The sequence below is a fragment of the Fopius arisanus genome, unplaced genomic scaffold (assembly GCF_000806365.1).
Source record: "Fopius arisanus strain USDA-PBARC FA_bdor unplaced genomic scaffold, ASM80636v1 scaffold00066, whole genome shotgun sequence".
Lineage (NCBI taxonomy): Eukaryota > Metazoa > Arthropoda > Insecta > Hymenoptera > Braconidae > Fopius > Fopius arisanus.
Window position 1 is genome coordinate 136,827 of NW_011887805.1, and position 17,236 is coordinate 154,062.

The 17,236-nt window shown below is 39.9% G+C and overlaps 3 protein-coding genes across 3 annotated transcripts; 1 reads left to right on the forward strand and 2 right to left on the reverse strand.

Annotated features, from left to right (window-relative positions):
• The first annotated feature begins 102 nt into the window (after positions 1-102).
• On the forward strand, positions 103-3,069 carry LOC105269229 (tubulin beta-1 chain). Its single transcript, XM_011309308.1, has 5 exons — positions 103-279; positions 339-447; positions 555-782; positions 1,334-1,911; positions 2,273-3,069. The coding sequence occupies exons 1-5, from the start codon at positions 223-225 to the stop codon at positions 2,627-2,629; spliced, it is 1,329 nt and encodes a 442-aa protein (XP_011307610.1). The 5' UTR covers positions 103-222; the 3' UTR covers positions 2,630-3,069.
• Positions 2,676-7,028, reverse strand: LOC105269228 (tubulin beta chain-like). The gene is made up of 3 exons (XM_011309307.1): positions 6,853-7,028; positions 4,930-5,038; positions 2,676-4,318 (listed from the first exon to the last, which is right to left on the reverse strand). Exons 1-3 carry the CDS (start codon positions 6,907-6,909, stop codon positions 3,117-3,119), a joined length of 1,368 nt encoding a protein of 455 aa, XP_011307609.1. The 5' UTR covers positions 6,910-7,028; the 3' UTR covers positions 2,676-3,116.
• Positions 7,029-9,402: 2,374 nt separating this feature from the next.
• On the reverse strand, positions 9,403-14,537 carry LOC105269230 (tubulin beta-1 chain). The gene is made up of 2 exons (XM_011309309.1): positions 14,347-14,537; positions 9,403-11,055 (listed from the first exon to the last, which is right to left on the reverse strand). The coding sequence occupies exons 1-2, from the start codon at positions 14,401-14,403 to the stop codon at positions 9,769-9,771; spliced, it is 1,344 nt and encodes a 447-aa protein (XP_011307611.1). The 5' UTR covers positions 14,404-14,537; the 3' UTR covers positions 9,403-9,768.
• Positions 14,538-17,236: the final 2,699 nt, after the last annotated feature.

The following is a 17,236-nucleotide window of genomic DNA, read 5'->3' on the forward strand; positions in this document are numbered from 1 at the left end:
AATATCTCAGGCTGATAGAACTTGGGCCTTGGAAAAAATTGGCAATCATGCATTATCTCATCGGGTACGAGGACAAATAATATTGCGTATGTCGCTGGATAATGAACGCGTGTTCGTGATTTTTTATAATCGTCATCATTTGTTCTCGGTTTTCTTTCGTTCATCAAATTCATTAAAAAAAATTCAATTCCCAAATTTCTGATTTACCTATTACAGGAAATCATGCGGGAGATTGTTCACGTTCAAATCGGACAGTGTGGAAATGGAATCGGCTGTCGGGTAATTGAATAAATTAGTTTGCATTATCAGGTTATCATGATGACATTAATGGTTGCCAGTTTTGGGAAGTAATTGCTGACGAGCATGGAGTTGATTGCTCGGGAAATTGGCGCGGGGAATCCGATCTACAATTGGAGAGGATGAATGTATTTTTCACGGAAGCGAGAGGTTTGATGATTACTTCAATAGGATATGTCATTCACCTTGTGAAATTGCTCGTTATTTTGGAATTCCTTAGAGAAAAAATTTATTAATTAAAACGATCGCGTTTTAAGGTGGACGATTTGTTCCCCGGGCCATCCTAGTGGACCTGGACGAGTCCAGTCTCGCCACGGCGATGTCCGGCACTGTCGGTCGTCTTTTCAGTCCAGATAATGTTTTATCAGGACGAGCACCAGCCGCCAATAATTGGGCAAAAGGTCATTACACCGAAGGAGCAGAAATTATGGATCATACTCTGGAGCTCATACGCAGGGAGGCTGAGACCTGCGACATGATTCAGGGTAAATTCCTGGAATTCCTGGATCCAAAATGATTAATTTTCATTCTTTTTTTGAATTCTCTAATTAATTTCATGGAGACAAAAATGTAATGAATCATCATGATGTCATGTTTTAATATTAAAAATAAAATGTAATTATCTAAAATCCAATTGCACTGAATTCCCCATGAAATTTCTAGTTTGTCCAGACCCTGGAACCGGTCGGAAGTGATATCTCTCAATTTCACAATCGAGACTCGAAATTAAATTCAAATATTTGAGTAGTTGAATCAACTCGGATTACTACCAATGAAATTGACAGAAATTTAATAAAAAATACGTACACGTAATCTTCAGGATTACCCATTTCTTACGTGACATTTAGTATTTACCACTTGCACCAGATACCTCTCATCATTTGTATGCATAACAGTCTAAACCATCTGTAATAGCCAGGACACAATCCCCTCATGACACGACAATCATGCAATCATCGTTGAGCTGTGATTCAAAGTGATCAATTCAATTGAGCAAAAAAAAAATAAGAATGATGATTTGTGCTGATAATTTCAGGATTTCAAGTGGTCCATTCACTGGGTGGTGGGACAGGCTCAGGAATGGGTGCTCTACTTCTGGAGAATATCAGGGGAGAATATGGAGACAGGATAGTATCGACGTACTCGGTTTTACCCTCTGCTAAAATATCGGAGACTGTTGTGGAGCCGTACAACGCGACTCTCTCCATTAATCGACTTGTCGCGACGACTCATGAGACCTTTTTTATCGATAATCAGGCTCTGCACGAAATTTGCACGCGAATATTGAAACTTAGAAAGCCATCTTACGGGGATACGAATCATCTGGTGGCGATGTGCATGGCGGGGGTGACAACTTGTTTGAGATTTCCTGGACAGCTGAATGCAGATCTGCGGAAAATACTTGTCAATATGGTGCCGTTCCCCAGGTTGCATTTTTTTGCACCTGGGTATGCACCACTGGTGTCCAGGGGGGCCCGTGACTATCGGGCCTTGAGTGTTCCTGAGCTGACGAAACAGGTGTTCGATGCTAAAGGACTTTTCGCTGACTGTGATCCTACCAGGGGACGATATCTCACTGTTGCCGTCATCTTCAGAGGCAGAATGTCCACGAGGGTATGATTAATCAAACCAATCTGGCGTGTCGCGAGTCGAGTATTCAAATCGATTTGAAAATCATGGGAATCCCGCACGCGGTGGCGCACGGAGGCGCGCCCTGCGCGCGCACCTCCTCATTTTTATTCAAATTATATTTTCAATCGATTATATTCGCGTTTTAACTTTCATGACTTGTGGATAACTGGATATTGTCATTAATTATATATTAATTATGTAATTAATCATTATTTATTTGAAAACCGCACGTAATAATCGGAATTGTATAGATAAAAGTTAAATTACCGAAATATTAGGGAGAAATTACTGGAGTAATTATGATTCTTGGGATTTAATTCGTGGAATAATTTCTCCTCTGCAGCAAGTAGACGAACAAATGCGGAATATTCAAGATAAAAATTCGAGATACTTCGTGGAGTGGATTCCCAACTGCATAAAAACCGCAATCTGCGATATTCCACCTCGAGGAATCAAAATGTCAGCTTCAGTTATCTCGAATACAACCGCGATTCAAGAACCACTGAATAGAATTTCCGAGGCCTTCGGTGCGATGTTCAAGAGAAAGGCCTATGTCCACTGGTACCTGGGGGAGGGTATGGAGGAAATGGAGTTCACCGAGGCCCAGGATGGACTCCACGAACTGATATCTGAATATCAACAGCACCAGGAGGGAACAGGATTTGAAGATATCTCTGATGACGACAGTGAAGAGGAATAAATCCCCGCAGAATCTAATCGGAGAAATTAATTTTAAAACGAAACAATGTTTAATGTGCAATTTTTATTCATCAAAGACTTTGGTGCTGAGTATAAAGATTATATTAAAATCATAAGATATCATGTCTCTTGGTAATCAGCTGTATCACACGCATCTCAATCACTCAATTCCTCTAAAAAAAAAACCCTCAATAATCGCATCAAAATTTCTATAAAAAGTATGAAAATCTCCCCAGATTGATTATCCACACAAGAATAAACAATTCCGTTACACTAAAAAAAGAATTTCAACATTAAAAAATTCACTCTCGAATCCAAACTAATTCTTTAAGTATTACAAAAAATCAGGGTTTCGATAAAAATTTTAATTTTTATCTCTCGAAGTCAAACAATTTTTTTCAAAAAATGTTTTTTCAGTGCAGAATGAAAAACCTGACCCCCAAAAATCACAAATAAGATAGAGAAAAAAAAACGAAAATCAGTCTGTCCTACTCCTGTTCGCAAGTCTCAAAGTCATCAGCAGCTTCCTCAGCCTCGAAGTCTTCCTCAGCAGTTGCCTCCTGATACTGCTGATACTCCGAAACAAGATCATTCATGTTGGACTCAGCCTCAGTGAACTCCATCTCATCCATTCCCTCGCCGGTGTACCAATGCAAGAAAGCCTTTCTCCTGAACATAGCAGTGAACTGTTCAGATATACGTTTGAACAATTCCTGAATGGCAGTGGTATTGCCAATGAATGTGGAGGACATCTTGAGTCCCTTGGGTGGAATATCGCAACAGGCAGTCTTGACATTATTAGGAATCCACTCAACAAAGTACGAGCTATTTTTATTCTGAACACTGAGCATCTGCTCGTCAACTTCCTTCATGGACATTCGTCCCCGAAAGACAGCAGCAACAGTGAGATACCTTCCGTGTCTAGGATCACATGCTGCCATCATATTCTTGGCATCGAACATCTGCTGAGTCAATTCAGGAACTGATAGTGCTGAGTACTGCTGCATGGAGCGAGAAGTCAATGGTGCAAATCCTGGCATGAAGAAATGAAGACGAGGAAAGGGTACCATATTGACAGCCAATTTCCTGAGATCAGCGTTGAGCTGTCCGGGAAATCTGAGGCAGGTGGTTACCCCAGACATCGTCAGGGACACGAGATGATTGAGATCGCCGTAGGAGGGATTTGCTACTTTCAGGGTGCGGAAGCAGATGTCGTAGAGAGCCTCGTTGTCGATGCAGTACGTCTCATCGGTGTTCTCCACGAGCTGGTGAACAGACAGGGTGGCGTTGTAAGGCTCTACAACAGTATCTGATACCTTTGGCGAAGGCATCACCGAGTATGTATTCATTATTCTGTCTGGGTACTCCTCACGGATCTTGGAGATGAGGAGTGTACCCATTCCTGAGCCTGTACCACCCCCCAGGGAGTGGGTCAGCTGGAAGCCCTGGAGGCAGTCGCAGTTCTCACACTCCTTTCGCACCACGTCCAGGACTGAGTCCACTAGCTCTGCACCTTCGGTGTAGTGACCCTTCGCCCAGTTGTTACCTGCACCCGATTGACCAAATACGAAGTTGTCAGGTCGGAAGAGCTTTCCATAAGCACCCGAACGCACCGCGTCCATCGTGCCTGGCTCCAGGTCCAGGAGAATTGCTCGGGGCACGTATTTACCACCATTTGTAGCTGTTGCAACTGCAATTCCAGAATTAAATAAAAAATATTGTGTACTCAATATTTTTCGGGGACTTTTAGCGAAGAATCTTCAGGTAATTCAATTTTCGAAAACAATTGTGGAAGGAATTCTTCACAAAAAAATTCACCTGATATTTATTTTCATTATAGAAATGCACGAAAATTGTCGGAATGATTTGTTCGGTTGTTCATTAATTTATATACCCAATTTAATTCGTACAGTGGCAATTCCGAGACTATCGGGCTGTGAATAATTTCACCAGTCCCCGAAAAATCGTCTTAACCGGAATAGCTGGCGGAAGCGCAAATACGGGTTCTACCTCGTGCGCGTTTTCCAAATGAGCGAGATGACGAGTACAATCACCCCGACGTTAAGCCAACGGTGTAATTTTACCCGGCAATTCACCAATTCTAACAATTACTACCACTGAGTAGATTCTATCCCTGAAATTGTGAGACGAATGGAATTGAAAATGCGCGAATAATTAATGCGATTAATTCCTGGATAATGTTTAAAAATTGTTTTTCGCCTGTCGCATCAGCTGTCGTAAAAAAAAATATAAAATCAAAATTGGAGTGTTATGGGCTGAATTGCGATGGGATTTTCTTACCGGAGGCTTCATTGTAGTAGACAGAAATTCTCTCCAACTGGAGATCACTGTCGCCATGATAAATACCAGTCTGGTCGATACCATGCTCCTCGGAGATGACCTCCCAGAACTGCGAGAAAAAATTCCAAAGTCAATTCTCCAATTTTAATTAATTATTCATTTCCAAACGATTCCAATTAGACCTAACAATAATCAATAATCATAAGATTATACTCAACATCTTCCAGTGATTACTTTTAATTATTTCTAAACCGACGGAATTCTTGGATATTTAAAAATATAAAAATTTGTAACTCTCGAGTTAATCAATTTTTAACAAGTAATTTTGGTTGTCAGTGCAAAAATAAAGCGCGTTTGCTGGGAAATCAGGGATTATCGTATTACCTCAAGTCTATCCAGTGTCTTGAACCCAAAAGTTTGGAGACATGAGAGGACAAGTTTCCCCGGTCCAGGAATAGATGAGAACGAAATTAACGCGGCCTATGGCCCTCCTACCTCGGCAAAAACCCCCGGTTTCAATGCGACTCGTTTGTCTTTTTGGTCGACTATTTTTCCTCAAGTTTATTATTAGTAGTGCCCGTCATACTTCTTACCCCAGTGCACTCGAGTTTTGGAGATTTTTCATTAGGCGGAGTGAATCCCATTTTATGATTTTTTGATTCCCAGAAATTATTTGCAAATTTCCTATCTGCTAAAAATTCCTGGAATACTCCTACAATTATTTGTATCAATTCAATTGATTGCATTTAGATTATCAATTGCTGAATTACAAAATGAAATTGATGGAATTTAACAATAATTTATTAAAATCCATTAAATAATCGGATCAGAACGAAAATTGAGATGGTTAATGAATTTTTTACTAGGGGATTCCAGGGAGAAATTAGTGATTATCGAGCCGCGATAAGGAGATCCTGGAGAACCGGTAAATGATCGATTCCCCAGAGTCAAAAGGACGCGATGGACTTGCCGGTGGAATCCGATCCCGTGACCGATGGCATGTTCGCCATAATATCGAATGGCAAGTGTAAATATCCCGGTATTCCAAATGCCCGTTGAACCGCAAACCCGCGCCACATATTCCCCAGTAAAAAGTCCTCTGAATCTCAACAAATGGCCAATTACGAGTCATTAAAAAACATACAGGCACTAATCACCGAGCCCAACTCAACCAGAATCTCTGAAATTACTTCAAGAATTTTTACGACAAATTTCCGGTTACAGTTACACCGAGATGTTTTACGATCCCCAATATAATCCAATGATACGTGCGAGTGAATTGGCGAATTTAATTCGCCAGTTGTCTTGACTCCAAACGAAAAGACTGAATGACTCACGATTTCCCCACCGATTTTCATAAAATATCTCGAAATCCAAAGCATTTCCGGATATTTTCATTACGACCTTTTCTCTAGAGCTCCTCAAGAGCTACAAAAATGATAATCACAAAAAAATCGCTAGCGGTTTAAATTCCGACGTAATTTCTAAAAAATAGCGCATCGAAATGTTTCCTCTTCAGATAAAAATTGAGAGGAGATCTGCGTGGATTGTGATAACAGAATGACTGACTCTTATCATTACATGATTCATTATCACTCAAGGTTTTCTTTTATTTACGGAAGCGTGAGTAACTCCTTGAGAAGTTAAAAAATACCGGAAGTGATCGAATTTAGTCTTCCCTGCTAATTTAGCATTCTGGAGTTAATGAAGACGTAGAAGTCAGTAATGTCATGCCATCCACGAAACTGAGGTAATTGCAGGGACTCCAGGATGTTCCATGTGCCCCTTTTAAGTCTGCAATTTGCATTGAAGAAGGGCTCATGGGAAAATCCCTCCCAGGACTGCCTTAATTTCTATTTTTATGGAGTTCAATGACCCTGTGGTACTCCATGGGGTGATTTTCTCAATTCAATTTGATATTACCTTGGCGCCGATCTGATTGCCGCACTGGCCTGCCTGGAGATGAACAATTTCCCTCATGATTCGACCTGGTGAATGCTCGAGTGCTCCTCAGGGATTGGATTCTCAAGTTCTGAGAGCTGTTGGCGGGTCTGTGGCACAAACTCGACTCAAATCATTCACGTACTCTTGCCCGACAAGACATTCTTACTCTCTGGTGGGGGAATGAGACTTATCCTCTTGGGGAAATATCCCTTCTTCAACACGTGCTCTTTTTTTTTACATTTGCCACGGTTCCCTCCTTTTTATTTACCAGGAGTCTGTGGTTTTGTTTGCTCTGGGATCAACGGGAGTCTTTGGATGACTTCCAGCCCAGAAAAATACAATCCTTGGATATCTCCTATTCTCAAAACTCCAGATCAGTGAATTTTTCCATTTTTATTCACATTTTCGATTTAATTATCCATTCGAAACCCATACTCATTATTTAAAAATTTTTATGATTCGCATAATTGAATAAAAAATATTCATTGTTAATAGTATAAATAACTTTCACTGTTCATTTGTAAAAAAATGGGAATCGAAATGGAAATGGTAATTTTTATGATTTTCATAGATTTCTTTTTTGAATTCTTAAAATAACTTGCAGCTATTTGAAGACTCAATTTTTCCAAAAATAGAGTGCATTTTTAATTGAAAAAAGGTCGAAGTGGATGTCCTTGGGGCGTCCCCCAGTTTAAATTCCAATTTTTTTTTACGGCGATAAAAATGATTTAAAAAGCCTCTGGAAGCTGTTAAAATGCTCTCTCTCGGTCGTTTAAATATCCGAGATGAGCTAGACATGCCAGAGATTCCCCGACAGCTCTCGGAGATTGAGACAAATCATGAGACAACGTACACCAGTGAAGTAGTGTTGAGTCATCATTGTCAGTACAATGAGACCCCATGGCAATTCCTCGGTGACAACTCCATCAAATAGTCGTAGATAACGTGTTTGCTGAGTCATTACACTCATGAATCATTCGCAAAAAAAAATAGAACGAATATGAGGAAATAATCGCGGGATAAAATCAGTATCGAGTCGCATATTCTCTTCCAGCTGCATTCTTCGGTTTCCAACTGCACCTCCTACTGGGACAAAAAACCATTTCTATTATCGTCGAGCTCGAGTCCCTCTTTTTCCCCTCGACTGAACGTACGAGTGACTTCTTGAGAAGATATTCCGTTTTAATGACGTGATGAACGATGAATCCAGCCTCAAGATCATCTAGAGGAAATTAAATTAAATAATTCGATGACAAAAAAAATGTAACGAAGAATTTCGTGGGAGGTCTGAAATCTTTGGAAATTCTGCTCTTTCTTTTTTTTTAATTAAAAATTCTAGCGAATCCCCAGGAGTGGACTATTTATTGTACAAAATTATTTTTAATACTGGATTTTAATTACTCGAGGGAATTAGTCGCAAATCTGTTCAAGTTAGAAACTATTAGTAGGAATAATTAACTGTGATAATTTCAAATGAAGAAAAGATTCATTCAATCTCGAGACGGAATTTTAAAAGGAAACGTAGGGGTTTATCTCGTTGGCCTTCAGCGCGAGATTGAAGTGGTTTTATTTTTCCTGGAAAGCCACTTCCGGTGTTATCTGAAGAGGTCATCCAGGGCCTCCAAGTGGTCCCTCAAAAGTAATGAGGAAGGGTAGCCGTCCGGAGTCTGCGACTCATACGAGAATCAACGAAATTAATTAGAATATCTAAAATCTTCCGGTGGACTTTAATCGACTCGAATAATCCCGTGGATCATAATTAATTAAATCAATCATCACAAATTAGGGCGGTAACAAAAATTGTTCTTTCAAATTCTTCCCGCATCCAAAGAAATTATGAACTAGGAGGCGAGAAAAATTTTCAATAGTGTTTAAAAAATACATTTAAAAAAATAATAAATAAAAAAGTAGAGATTGAAAACGATTCGGTAAAATTTCCTGGGGAAAGTGTCAGGGTTTTATTTTATTGAATCGTTCCTTAGATCGCGGGTTTCTCATTTCAATTTATGATTTCTTCTGCGAAAAAATTCTTCTCAGTCGACATCACCTTGTGATTAAAATGCAAGCGCATCCATGACAAACGTGAGTGAAATGACTAGATTAAATCGGGTGAACATCCCAATAATTTAAAACCCATCGATTCTGTTAGGCAATCAACACAGCAGGAGCTGGTGATAGCGACGATTGCTACGTTCCAATCGCTCTTATCGATGGGTCGCGTCCTTTTCCCCCATTAGATGGCAGCATCGACCCGCAAACCCCTCGAAACCTTATCACCAATGATTACGATGAATTATTAATACTTTCTCCGCCGATAAACAATTCGGATACACGATTCGATGCATGACTGAATCGAAATTCGAAATAACTCTGAATCCAAGGCAGATAGCAATATTTTTCTCAGGACCTTTTTTGTAGGCCGAAAAAAGAGCAGCAAAAAAACTTACCATCAAAATTTCGCTATCTATTCTCAATTCTGAGATATTCCCAAAACTTCAACAATGAATAAATAAATAAAATAATCATCCATAAAGTGTAATTGTATCTTCTTTATTTCGACAATAATTTAATAAAAATTGATGTTCTGGCAACCCCGTGGGGTTTTACACTGCAGAAATAAATCACGGCTCAACTGCTCACCCCCGAAGCTCTCGTGACGAAAAAAAGAACAATTCCATACCTTAACTCTCATTTAATACAAAGATACTGAAAGCGAGCGACGTATCAAGATGGAATTAATAATAGAAACTAATAATAATGCGCGGGCAGCCTTGATTCAGGCTTGGTCGTGAAAAAAATTCTGTCTTCGTAAAAAAAAGGAGAAAAAAAAACAAAATGATGAGAAATAAAATTATACACGTGCGTTCATTCAATTGCGGAATAGAGGGATTAAATTTAGTTCTCGTCAACTTCGCCCTCCTGCTCCTCGTCGAACTCAGCATCCTCATCGGCAGTTGCCTCCTGGTACTGCTGATACTCAGAAACAAGATCATTCATGTTAGATTCAGCCTCAGTGAACTCCATCTCGTCCATTCCCTCGCCGGTGTACCAATGCAAGAAAGCCTTTCTCCTGAACATAGCTGTGAACTGTTCAGATATACGTTTGAACAATTCCTGAATGGCCGTTGAATTGCCAATGAATGTAGCTGACATCTTGAGTCCACGTGGTGGAATGTCACAGACAGCAGTCTTAACGTTATTTGGAATCCATTCAACGAAGTACGAGCTGTTCTTGTTCTGAATGTTGAGCATCTGCTCGTCAACTTCCTTCATGGACATTCTTCCCCGGAATATAGCAGCAACAGTGAGATATCTACCGTGTCGTGGATCACAGGCAGCCATCATGTTCTTTGCATCAAACATCTGCTGCGTCAATTCAGGAACAGAGAGGGCTCTGTACTGCTGGCTGCCGCGTGACGTGAGTGGTGCAAAACCAGGCATGAAGAAGTGAAGACGTGGGAATGGTACCATGTTGACAGCCAATTTCCTGAGATCAGCATTGAGCTGACCAGGGAACCTCAGGCAAGTTGTAACACCAGACATGGTGAGGGATACGAGATGATTCAAATCACCATAGGTTGGGGTCGATAGCTTGAGGGTGCGGAAGCAGATGTCGTAGAGGGCCTCGTTGTCAATGCAGTAAGTCTCATCGGTGTTCTCCACAAGCTGGTGAACAGACAGGGTGGCGTTGTAAGGCTCCACAACAGTGTCTGATACCTTGGGTGATGGTACCACCGAGTATGTGTTCATTATTCTGTCTGGGTATTCCTCACGGATCTTCGAGATGAGGAGTGTACCCATACCTGATCCAGTACCACCACCCAGGGAGTGGGTCAGCTGGAAGCCCTGGAGGCAGTCACAGCTCTCGGCCTCCTTCCTCACGACATCGAGAACTGAGTCAACGAGCTCAGCACCCTCGGTGTAGTGGCCCTTTGCCCAGTTATTGCCAGCACCTGACTGGCCGAATACGAAGTTGTCCGGTCTGAAGATCTGTCCGAAGGGACCCGAACGCACCGAGTCCATGGTACCTGGCTCCAAGTCAACGAGAATTGCTCGGGGCACGTATTTACCACCTGACGCCTCATTGTAGTACACGTTGATCCTCTCCAGCTGGAGGTCAGAGTCTCCATGGTATGCACCAGTCGGGTCAATTCCGTGCTCATCGCTGATGATTTCCCAAAACTGTGAACACAAGTCAATTCGTCGCAATTTTTACTATTTTGTTTGTTTTTTCATTTAAATTAGATAAGCGAGAAAATAATTGATGGAATTACAGATGAATTGAGATTATTCGAGTGGAATTGACAATTCATATCTCTTTGGTGGTTATTTATTGGAGCGCCAGCTCAAGGCCTCGTCGGGGCCTCATCGATACGCTCCGCTGCCAATTGGGACTAATTAACAGCCGTTGCGCATTCGCGATTGTGAAAATATCCCCTGGGACTAGTCAGCCCGATGTTATGCACTCGGCCAAGACGAAACGCAATTTATGGTACAGCGGGGGTTGAGGAAAGGTTTCGAGTCAACGCCCACGCGGTTCTCAGTGCCGTTCAAAGACCTCGGGATATTATCTCAGTGGTGGTTCTTCAAGATGAGATATTACGAGTTCCTGAGGCGCGAATAAATGAAGGGAAGTGGACACTTCTATATTTTATCGCGAAATTCTCTCTGCATTTTCCATAAAATCGTGAATTCATTGCTCTACGTCTGATTCAATTCTCTGAACGTCAATAAAAAAAATTACCACAAAAATTTAATAATTTTATAGGCTAAGAATCAATAATTAATGCAAATAAATCGGCGAGGATTAAAGTGGCTTCAAATATCTCTGGATTGAAGAGAGATAGCAAAATTTTTATTGACACCTTTTTTGCAGGGCTTGGTCCAATCTGCAAAAGAGGTCCCGAGGAAAATTATGTTTGAGGCGAAGATTGCGCGGTATTCCTCGATAAATAGACAATTTTGTGTTGAATTGTTTGAGGTTGAATGAGAAATCTTTCGGGACTTCATGAATATTTAGTGGAAAAAAGGCGAGACTTCGTGAGGCCTCAGTAAAAAAAAGAATGAAAATAAAGTGGAATGAAAAAAACATGGTTTCACAACTACACACGACCATATATGAGCATCGAGCAAACCTGCACCTCCCACCGGCCTCATGTAATACCAACACATGAGTCACCAATGTCATTGCTATATATAGACATGATGACTGAACCTACTTACACCGAGTAATTAGCATAAGAGTTACATGTGTACAATTAATCTTTAAGACTGTTTTGGATTTTCTCAGTCCCCACCATTTGCTTCGAGTGGTACAATTTTCGGAGGAAAGACTAGTGATTCGTTTTCTCAGAGATTAAATTCCCGGAAAATTTCCTTTGAGTGGTTACGAGTGTCTGCTGAGTGTTAAACCCATCAGTATTGTGTCCACTTTCCGCCTGAAATACCCAGAAATGCGGAAAATCTCGGGAAATTTCGGTGCAAATGCTCCAAAAATATTTTTTAGCTGTGGAAATTGAGGAATTTTTCTTTCCGAAATTTGAAACACGGATTTTGTATACATTCTAGCGAAAATTAAAATGACATTTAATTCAACTCTTTTTTTCCAGATGATTTGGAAATCAATAAATTTGCAAAAATTATTAAATCAGAGAATGAATAAAATTGAAAATTTCACGGAATTCTCGAATACTCGAATTTCCTCAAAAATTGGTCACAATCCTCCAGTTTTCTCCGAATAATTCCCCAAAAATTTTCGAGTATCTCATGGCGAATAAAATGGCGACCGGTGGGACCTGAACTCTGGGCGATCGATACCTCGAATACCTGGGGTGGCTAGGTGGGTTCGATGGCAGCCGAGACAAACCGATGAGCTTTCAATAAAAAAAAAAAAATGAGCAACTCGTTCCTCCATTTCACCTCGACATCTCCATTTGGTCTCGACCCACTGGCAAATCTTGTTCTCCTTGGGCCCTCGACTCATTTTTCCCATAACAGAAAAATCCTCATTACGCAATTTCCATTTTCTTCTGCAGACCCGTGATAATCGAGACCAATTGGAGCATTCGATATTTCACGTTGTGAGGACATTGACTCTATATGGTACCCTTGAAAGTAACGAAGGCGTAACGAACTCCTATTTGCATCTACCTGTACTCGTAATCGCACTTACATCCATCGATTATTATCCATTGCGGTTATCACTCAGTCTGACACCTAGAGCATCACCCATTTACTCCTTTACTCCGATAAAAATCGCATAAATTTAGATAAATCTTTATTGACATTTTTTACTGCACCCATTACGTAATTTCATCCGAAAAATTATTTCCACTGATTTCTATTCTTTGAATTCTTCAAATTCTTTCAGAATTTTCATCAAACTATACAAATAAATTTAAAATGCCATTATTTAAAATTCATTTATGTGATTGTGTGTGATTGAGAAAAAAATTAATGATTTCGATAAAAATTGTTTTTGACAACCGCAATATAATAATTATTATTTTTCATAATGAGAAAATTTACGATTCGAATTTTTTTATAAATGAAATTTCGAGATATTTTTTCAGTATTTTTTAATGCGATGAGTCGATGGTCCGTGAATCTTCAGGCAAAACGTAGAGTTGGAGCGAAAAGACGAAAAAAAAGCAAAAAAAAAAGCGAAAGAAAAGAGAAAAAAAAAGTGAGTATAAACGGCTTGGACGCGTTGAAACATGCCTGTGTGAGATAGTGGGGAAAAACGACGGTTATGAGTTTAGACACAGGAAGAGAGAGTCACCCTGAGTTTAAACCGAGATGGAATGATTTTCTGAGATGCGCGCGCATCGGTTCGATGCTGTTGCCGCATCAATCGCGTATCCTGCCACACCCTGGGCTAAATAATCCTAATCCACTCCACCCAGGTATTTTTTTCTATTTATCAGATGCCGAGGGCTTTTTTCTGCCATCCCCAGAGGTCCGGTGAATTTATCGAGTATTTTTTGGGGGAAGCGGTTGCCAAGCGCCGACGGAGTGACGCGGGTGAAAAAAAAAAACCGTTAGACCGCTCGACGCTCACCGGCCGGCAAATGTCGCCATGATCCCCTCGACAAAATTCCATTTATTTCGTCCAAATTTCAAACAACCGTCAGAACGAATTCGACACCCCGACGTAAAAAAAAAAAATTATTTCCCGCAAAAATCGCCGTCAATCCGGTTCGCAAGACGCTACCTGACGCTAACCCCGCGATTCCCATAAATTTCCGTATTTTCCAGTCACTCCAGCTGTAATAAATAAATAATTATCCCTCGGGTGATTTTAATTGTTGAATTAATGAATTGATAAATCAATAACACCCCGACTAGCGATAAATTGAGAACCACTTTGGAATTTATCGAACGGTCGTTGAGACAAAGGCCAAACCGACGCCGCGACGTAACGTACCGTTATTTCAACAAAAAAAAAAAAACTTGATAAATATTGATAATTACCTTAGCACCAATTTGGTTACCGCACTGGCCGGCCTGGATGTGCACGATTTCCCTCATTTTCGATGCTCTGGATTATAGACTGGTTATTTTTTGTGGTAAAAAGACGGAGCTTTTTTTTTTGATTTGTTCAACTTGCAACGAACGCACGGTGTATGAGACCACGGAGGAATATGAGATGGCAGCGGCACCCGTTACAGATTTTCAAGCCTGGATGTGACGTTGGTGGGGGATTAACAGCCGTTGCTCCAGGAGTCGCGGATTGGTCGCCACTACCCCACCACACCAGCGTCCACGGTACGTCCCGGGCCACTGGCGGAATACACGTACCCCATCAGAGCTGCCAACATTCAATTGGTAAAATAATTCACAGTCAAGGGAGATATTGCATTCACAAACTTTTTCGTATAATCGTCTGCCGATCCTCAAACTCCATTATTAATGTAAATAATTATGAATAACAATCGTATTAACAGGATTCTAATAACAATAATAATAATAATCATTTCTTGGATTTCTTTTAATGGAATTGTCAGGATTGCTATTGAATTCTTTCAACCTAGGGATGACTGATTTGGAAAATATATTTCAGAAATTGTTGTTATTATTATTATTGTTGTTATAGTTCGTAAAAATCTGAATTTGAAAATTTTTTTGATTTATTGGGTTGAAAATTAAGGGAATTTTAGAGTTTGCATTTGAAGTTTGAGGTTTTCTGGGTAATTTGAAATGAAGAAATGGGAGAGTCCTTGAGTAATGAAGGTCATTCCATTTTTAATCCATTTTCACATTAAACATTCGTGGATTTATGGTCATTCAATTATTTCGTTCTACGACAGTTCTTCACTCGATTTGCTTGTAATATTGAAAGCATGTAATGACTGTTTATGAATGCAATTCACGAGGATCTAGTTGAGGTATGGATTGAGTAGTGACCTTGAGAAAATGAGGCTCAATGTGGTTTATTATCGAGCGACAGAGTAATTTAATTTGAAGAGGGAGTGAGGGCCAAAATTAACGCCCACGAGACACGACGAGTCGAATACAAATATTATTAATAATCATATTATATTACTCTAGCTGTATCAGCATTTACCTACGTCATCACTTCCTAAATGGCCCTCAAAAGTTTCTGTATCAAGTCCTCAGAAATAATAATGAATAAAACACTCCTATTATTTATTTACCGAAAAAATATCTGAAAAAATACAGAAATTTCACAAAACCCAATTTCAATAAAACGACCTGGAGATCATTTCTTCTTTCAAATTTTCTGACTTGAAAAATTGATTCAATTCAATTATTGAATCATCAAAACATAAAATATATTCGTCAATTAATTTTTTGGAGTCATTAACGCGAGTTTGTCAATTTAATTTCCTCGATTGGTAAAGGGAGTTTTTTTTCGAATAGACGATTCCGAAAACTTGAAATAGGACCTTTAATTTCCGGGTTTAAAAAAAGAAAACCACCCGCAGGATCACCTGTGCCTTAATGACAGGTGGCAACCTGAACTCCCGAGGAAGTTTCGAATAATCCACCCCGGTTTACCCACCATTTTTCGCTCTCAGGGCGCCTTAGGAAAGTCAATAACACGTGAGTCACCGAGAGGATATAGAATCCCCCGTTTTTTCCTCATGTAAAACATTGTGAAAGTGAAACGAGTGCCTTAGGCATTCGCGTCACGAGTCGACGGATGGAATAGATCAATTTGATTAAGTTCAATTCAATCAACGACTAATTTCGATCGACTCGATCTGCACTCCTGAAAATCTCTTGAAATTTTACTCAAATTCGCACTCAACTTCACTTGGAAAAAATTCTCTATAAATTCTCATTCATCCTAAAAATATATTAAATTTTCTTCACCTCAATTCTGAGGAAGTCAAATATTTTTATATAATATAATATAAAATAATAATAATATCATATATTATTTTAATATGCGCGTGATTGGAAATCGTGAAAATGTTGGAAATCAATTAAATCAGTAATTAATAATGGAAATGATAATAATTTTGGGAATGGATGTAATTCTAATTGCAGCTGGAGGAACTCCTGGATGAAGCACGTGGTGAACCTCGGGTGGAGACAACGTGAAGTCTAGGTGACTTATTAGGATAAAAGTCACTTGCTGTAATCGATGGTTTACAAGGCGTGGTTGGAGAATGGCAAGTAAAATATCAGCATCTCTTACCGTAGCCATGTAGGGATCAGACATTCGACTCTGGAAAAGTCTTGATGGGATAAACTTGCACATGTGTGTTGCTATGCCAGGACTCCACGAAGGAGTGAATAACGGAGCCCATACCGTATCGATTCGCATTCCGTTTCGCCTTTAACAACAATTTGTTAAAAAATAATTACTCCATCACCGCGGTAATCGATTTAAAAATCAAGGATTAAACGGAATAATTGAATTTTCTTTCCACGTTCCTGGGAAATTGCTATAATTGGTGAATCAATTGACAGAATTTCTCCCAGCAAACAATTTCATTAGGCAATCGTCTAGACATATATCCCCGTCGATGACATAATTTCAAATTAAAGTGCAGTTCCCTTAAGACACGCTCGATTTAATCCCATGTGAGTCTGCATTGTCCTTCCACTCCATATGTGCGACAATACGAGCGATGGAAGAACTGTATTTATAATCCCAGTAAATGACATCACATCCCCCACCAGTGCTTACTCCATATGCATCAAATAACAGGAGTTACCACAGCCTGAGAGCAATCCCTGTTAAATACATTTAAAATAAAATCAATTGATTGCTCCACTTCGATAAAGCGCATCAATCATGATCTTATCATTTATCATCTTCTGCTAGAGCTCAGCAGACGCATTTTCTGTCTGAGGAAAAGTCAAGTGACACCTCAATTTTTCGCAGAGA

What these genes read in the sequence shown, in the direction of transcription:
- LOC105269229 (XM_011309308.1), top strand. Translation starts at nt 223, where the DNA reads ATGCGGGAGATTGTTCACGTTCAAATCGGACAGTGTGGAAATGGAATC. An exon ending in ATTTTTCACGGAAGCGAGAG is followed by an intron (nt 448 to 554) that starts GTTTGATGATTA and finishes TCGCGTTTTAAG; the next exon opens with GTGGACGATTTGTTCCCCGG. An exon ending in GACCTGCGACATGATTCAGG is followed by an intron (nt 783 to 1,333) that starts GTAAATTCCTGG and finishes TGATAATTTCAG; the next exon opens with GATTTCAAGTGGTCCATTCA.
- LOC105269228 (XM_011309307.1), bottom strand. Translation starts at nt 6,909, where the DNA reads ATGAGGGAAATTGTTCATCTCCAGGCAGGCCAGTGCGGCAATCAGATC. An exon ending in GCAATCAGATCGGCGCCAAG is followed by an intron (nt 5,039 to 6,852) that starts GTAATATCAAAT and finishes TTTTTCTCGCAG; the next exon opens with TTCTGGGAGGTCATCTCCGA. An exon ending in CTACTACAATGAAGCCTCCG is followed by an intron (nt 4,319 to 4,929) that starts GTAAGAAAATCC and finishes CTGGAATTGCAG; the next exon opens with TTGCAACAGCTACAAATGGT.
- LOC105269230 (XM_011309309.1), bottom strand. Translation starts at nt 14,403, where the DNA reads ATGAGGGAAATCGTGCACATCCAGGCCGGCCAGTGCGGTAACCAAATT. An exon ending in GTAACCAAATTGGTGCTAAG is followed by an intron (nt 11,056 to 14,346) that starts GTAATTATCAAT and finishes TTGTGTTCACAG; the next exon opens with TTTTGGGAAATCATCAGCGA.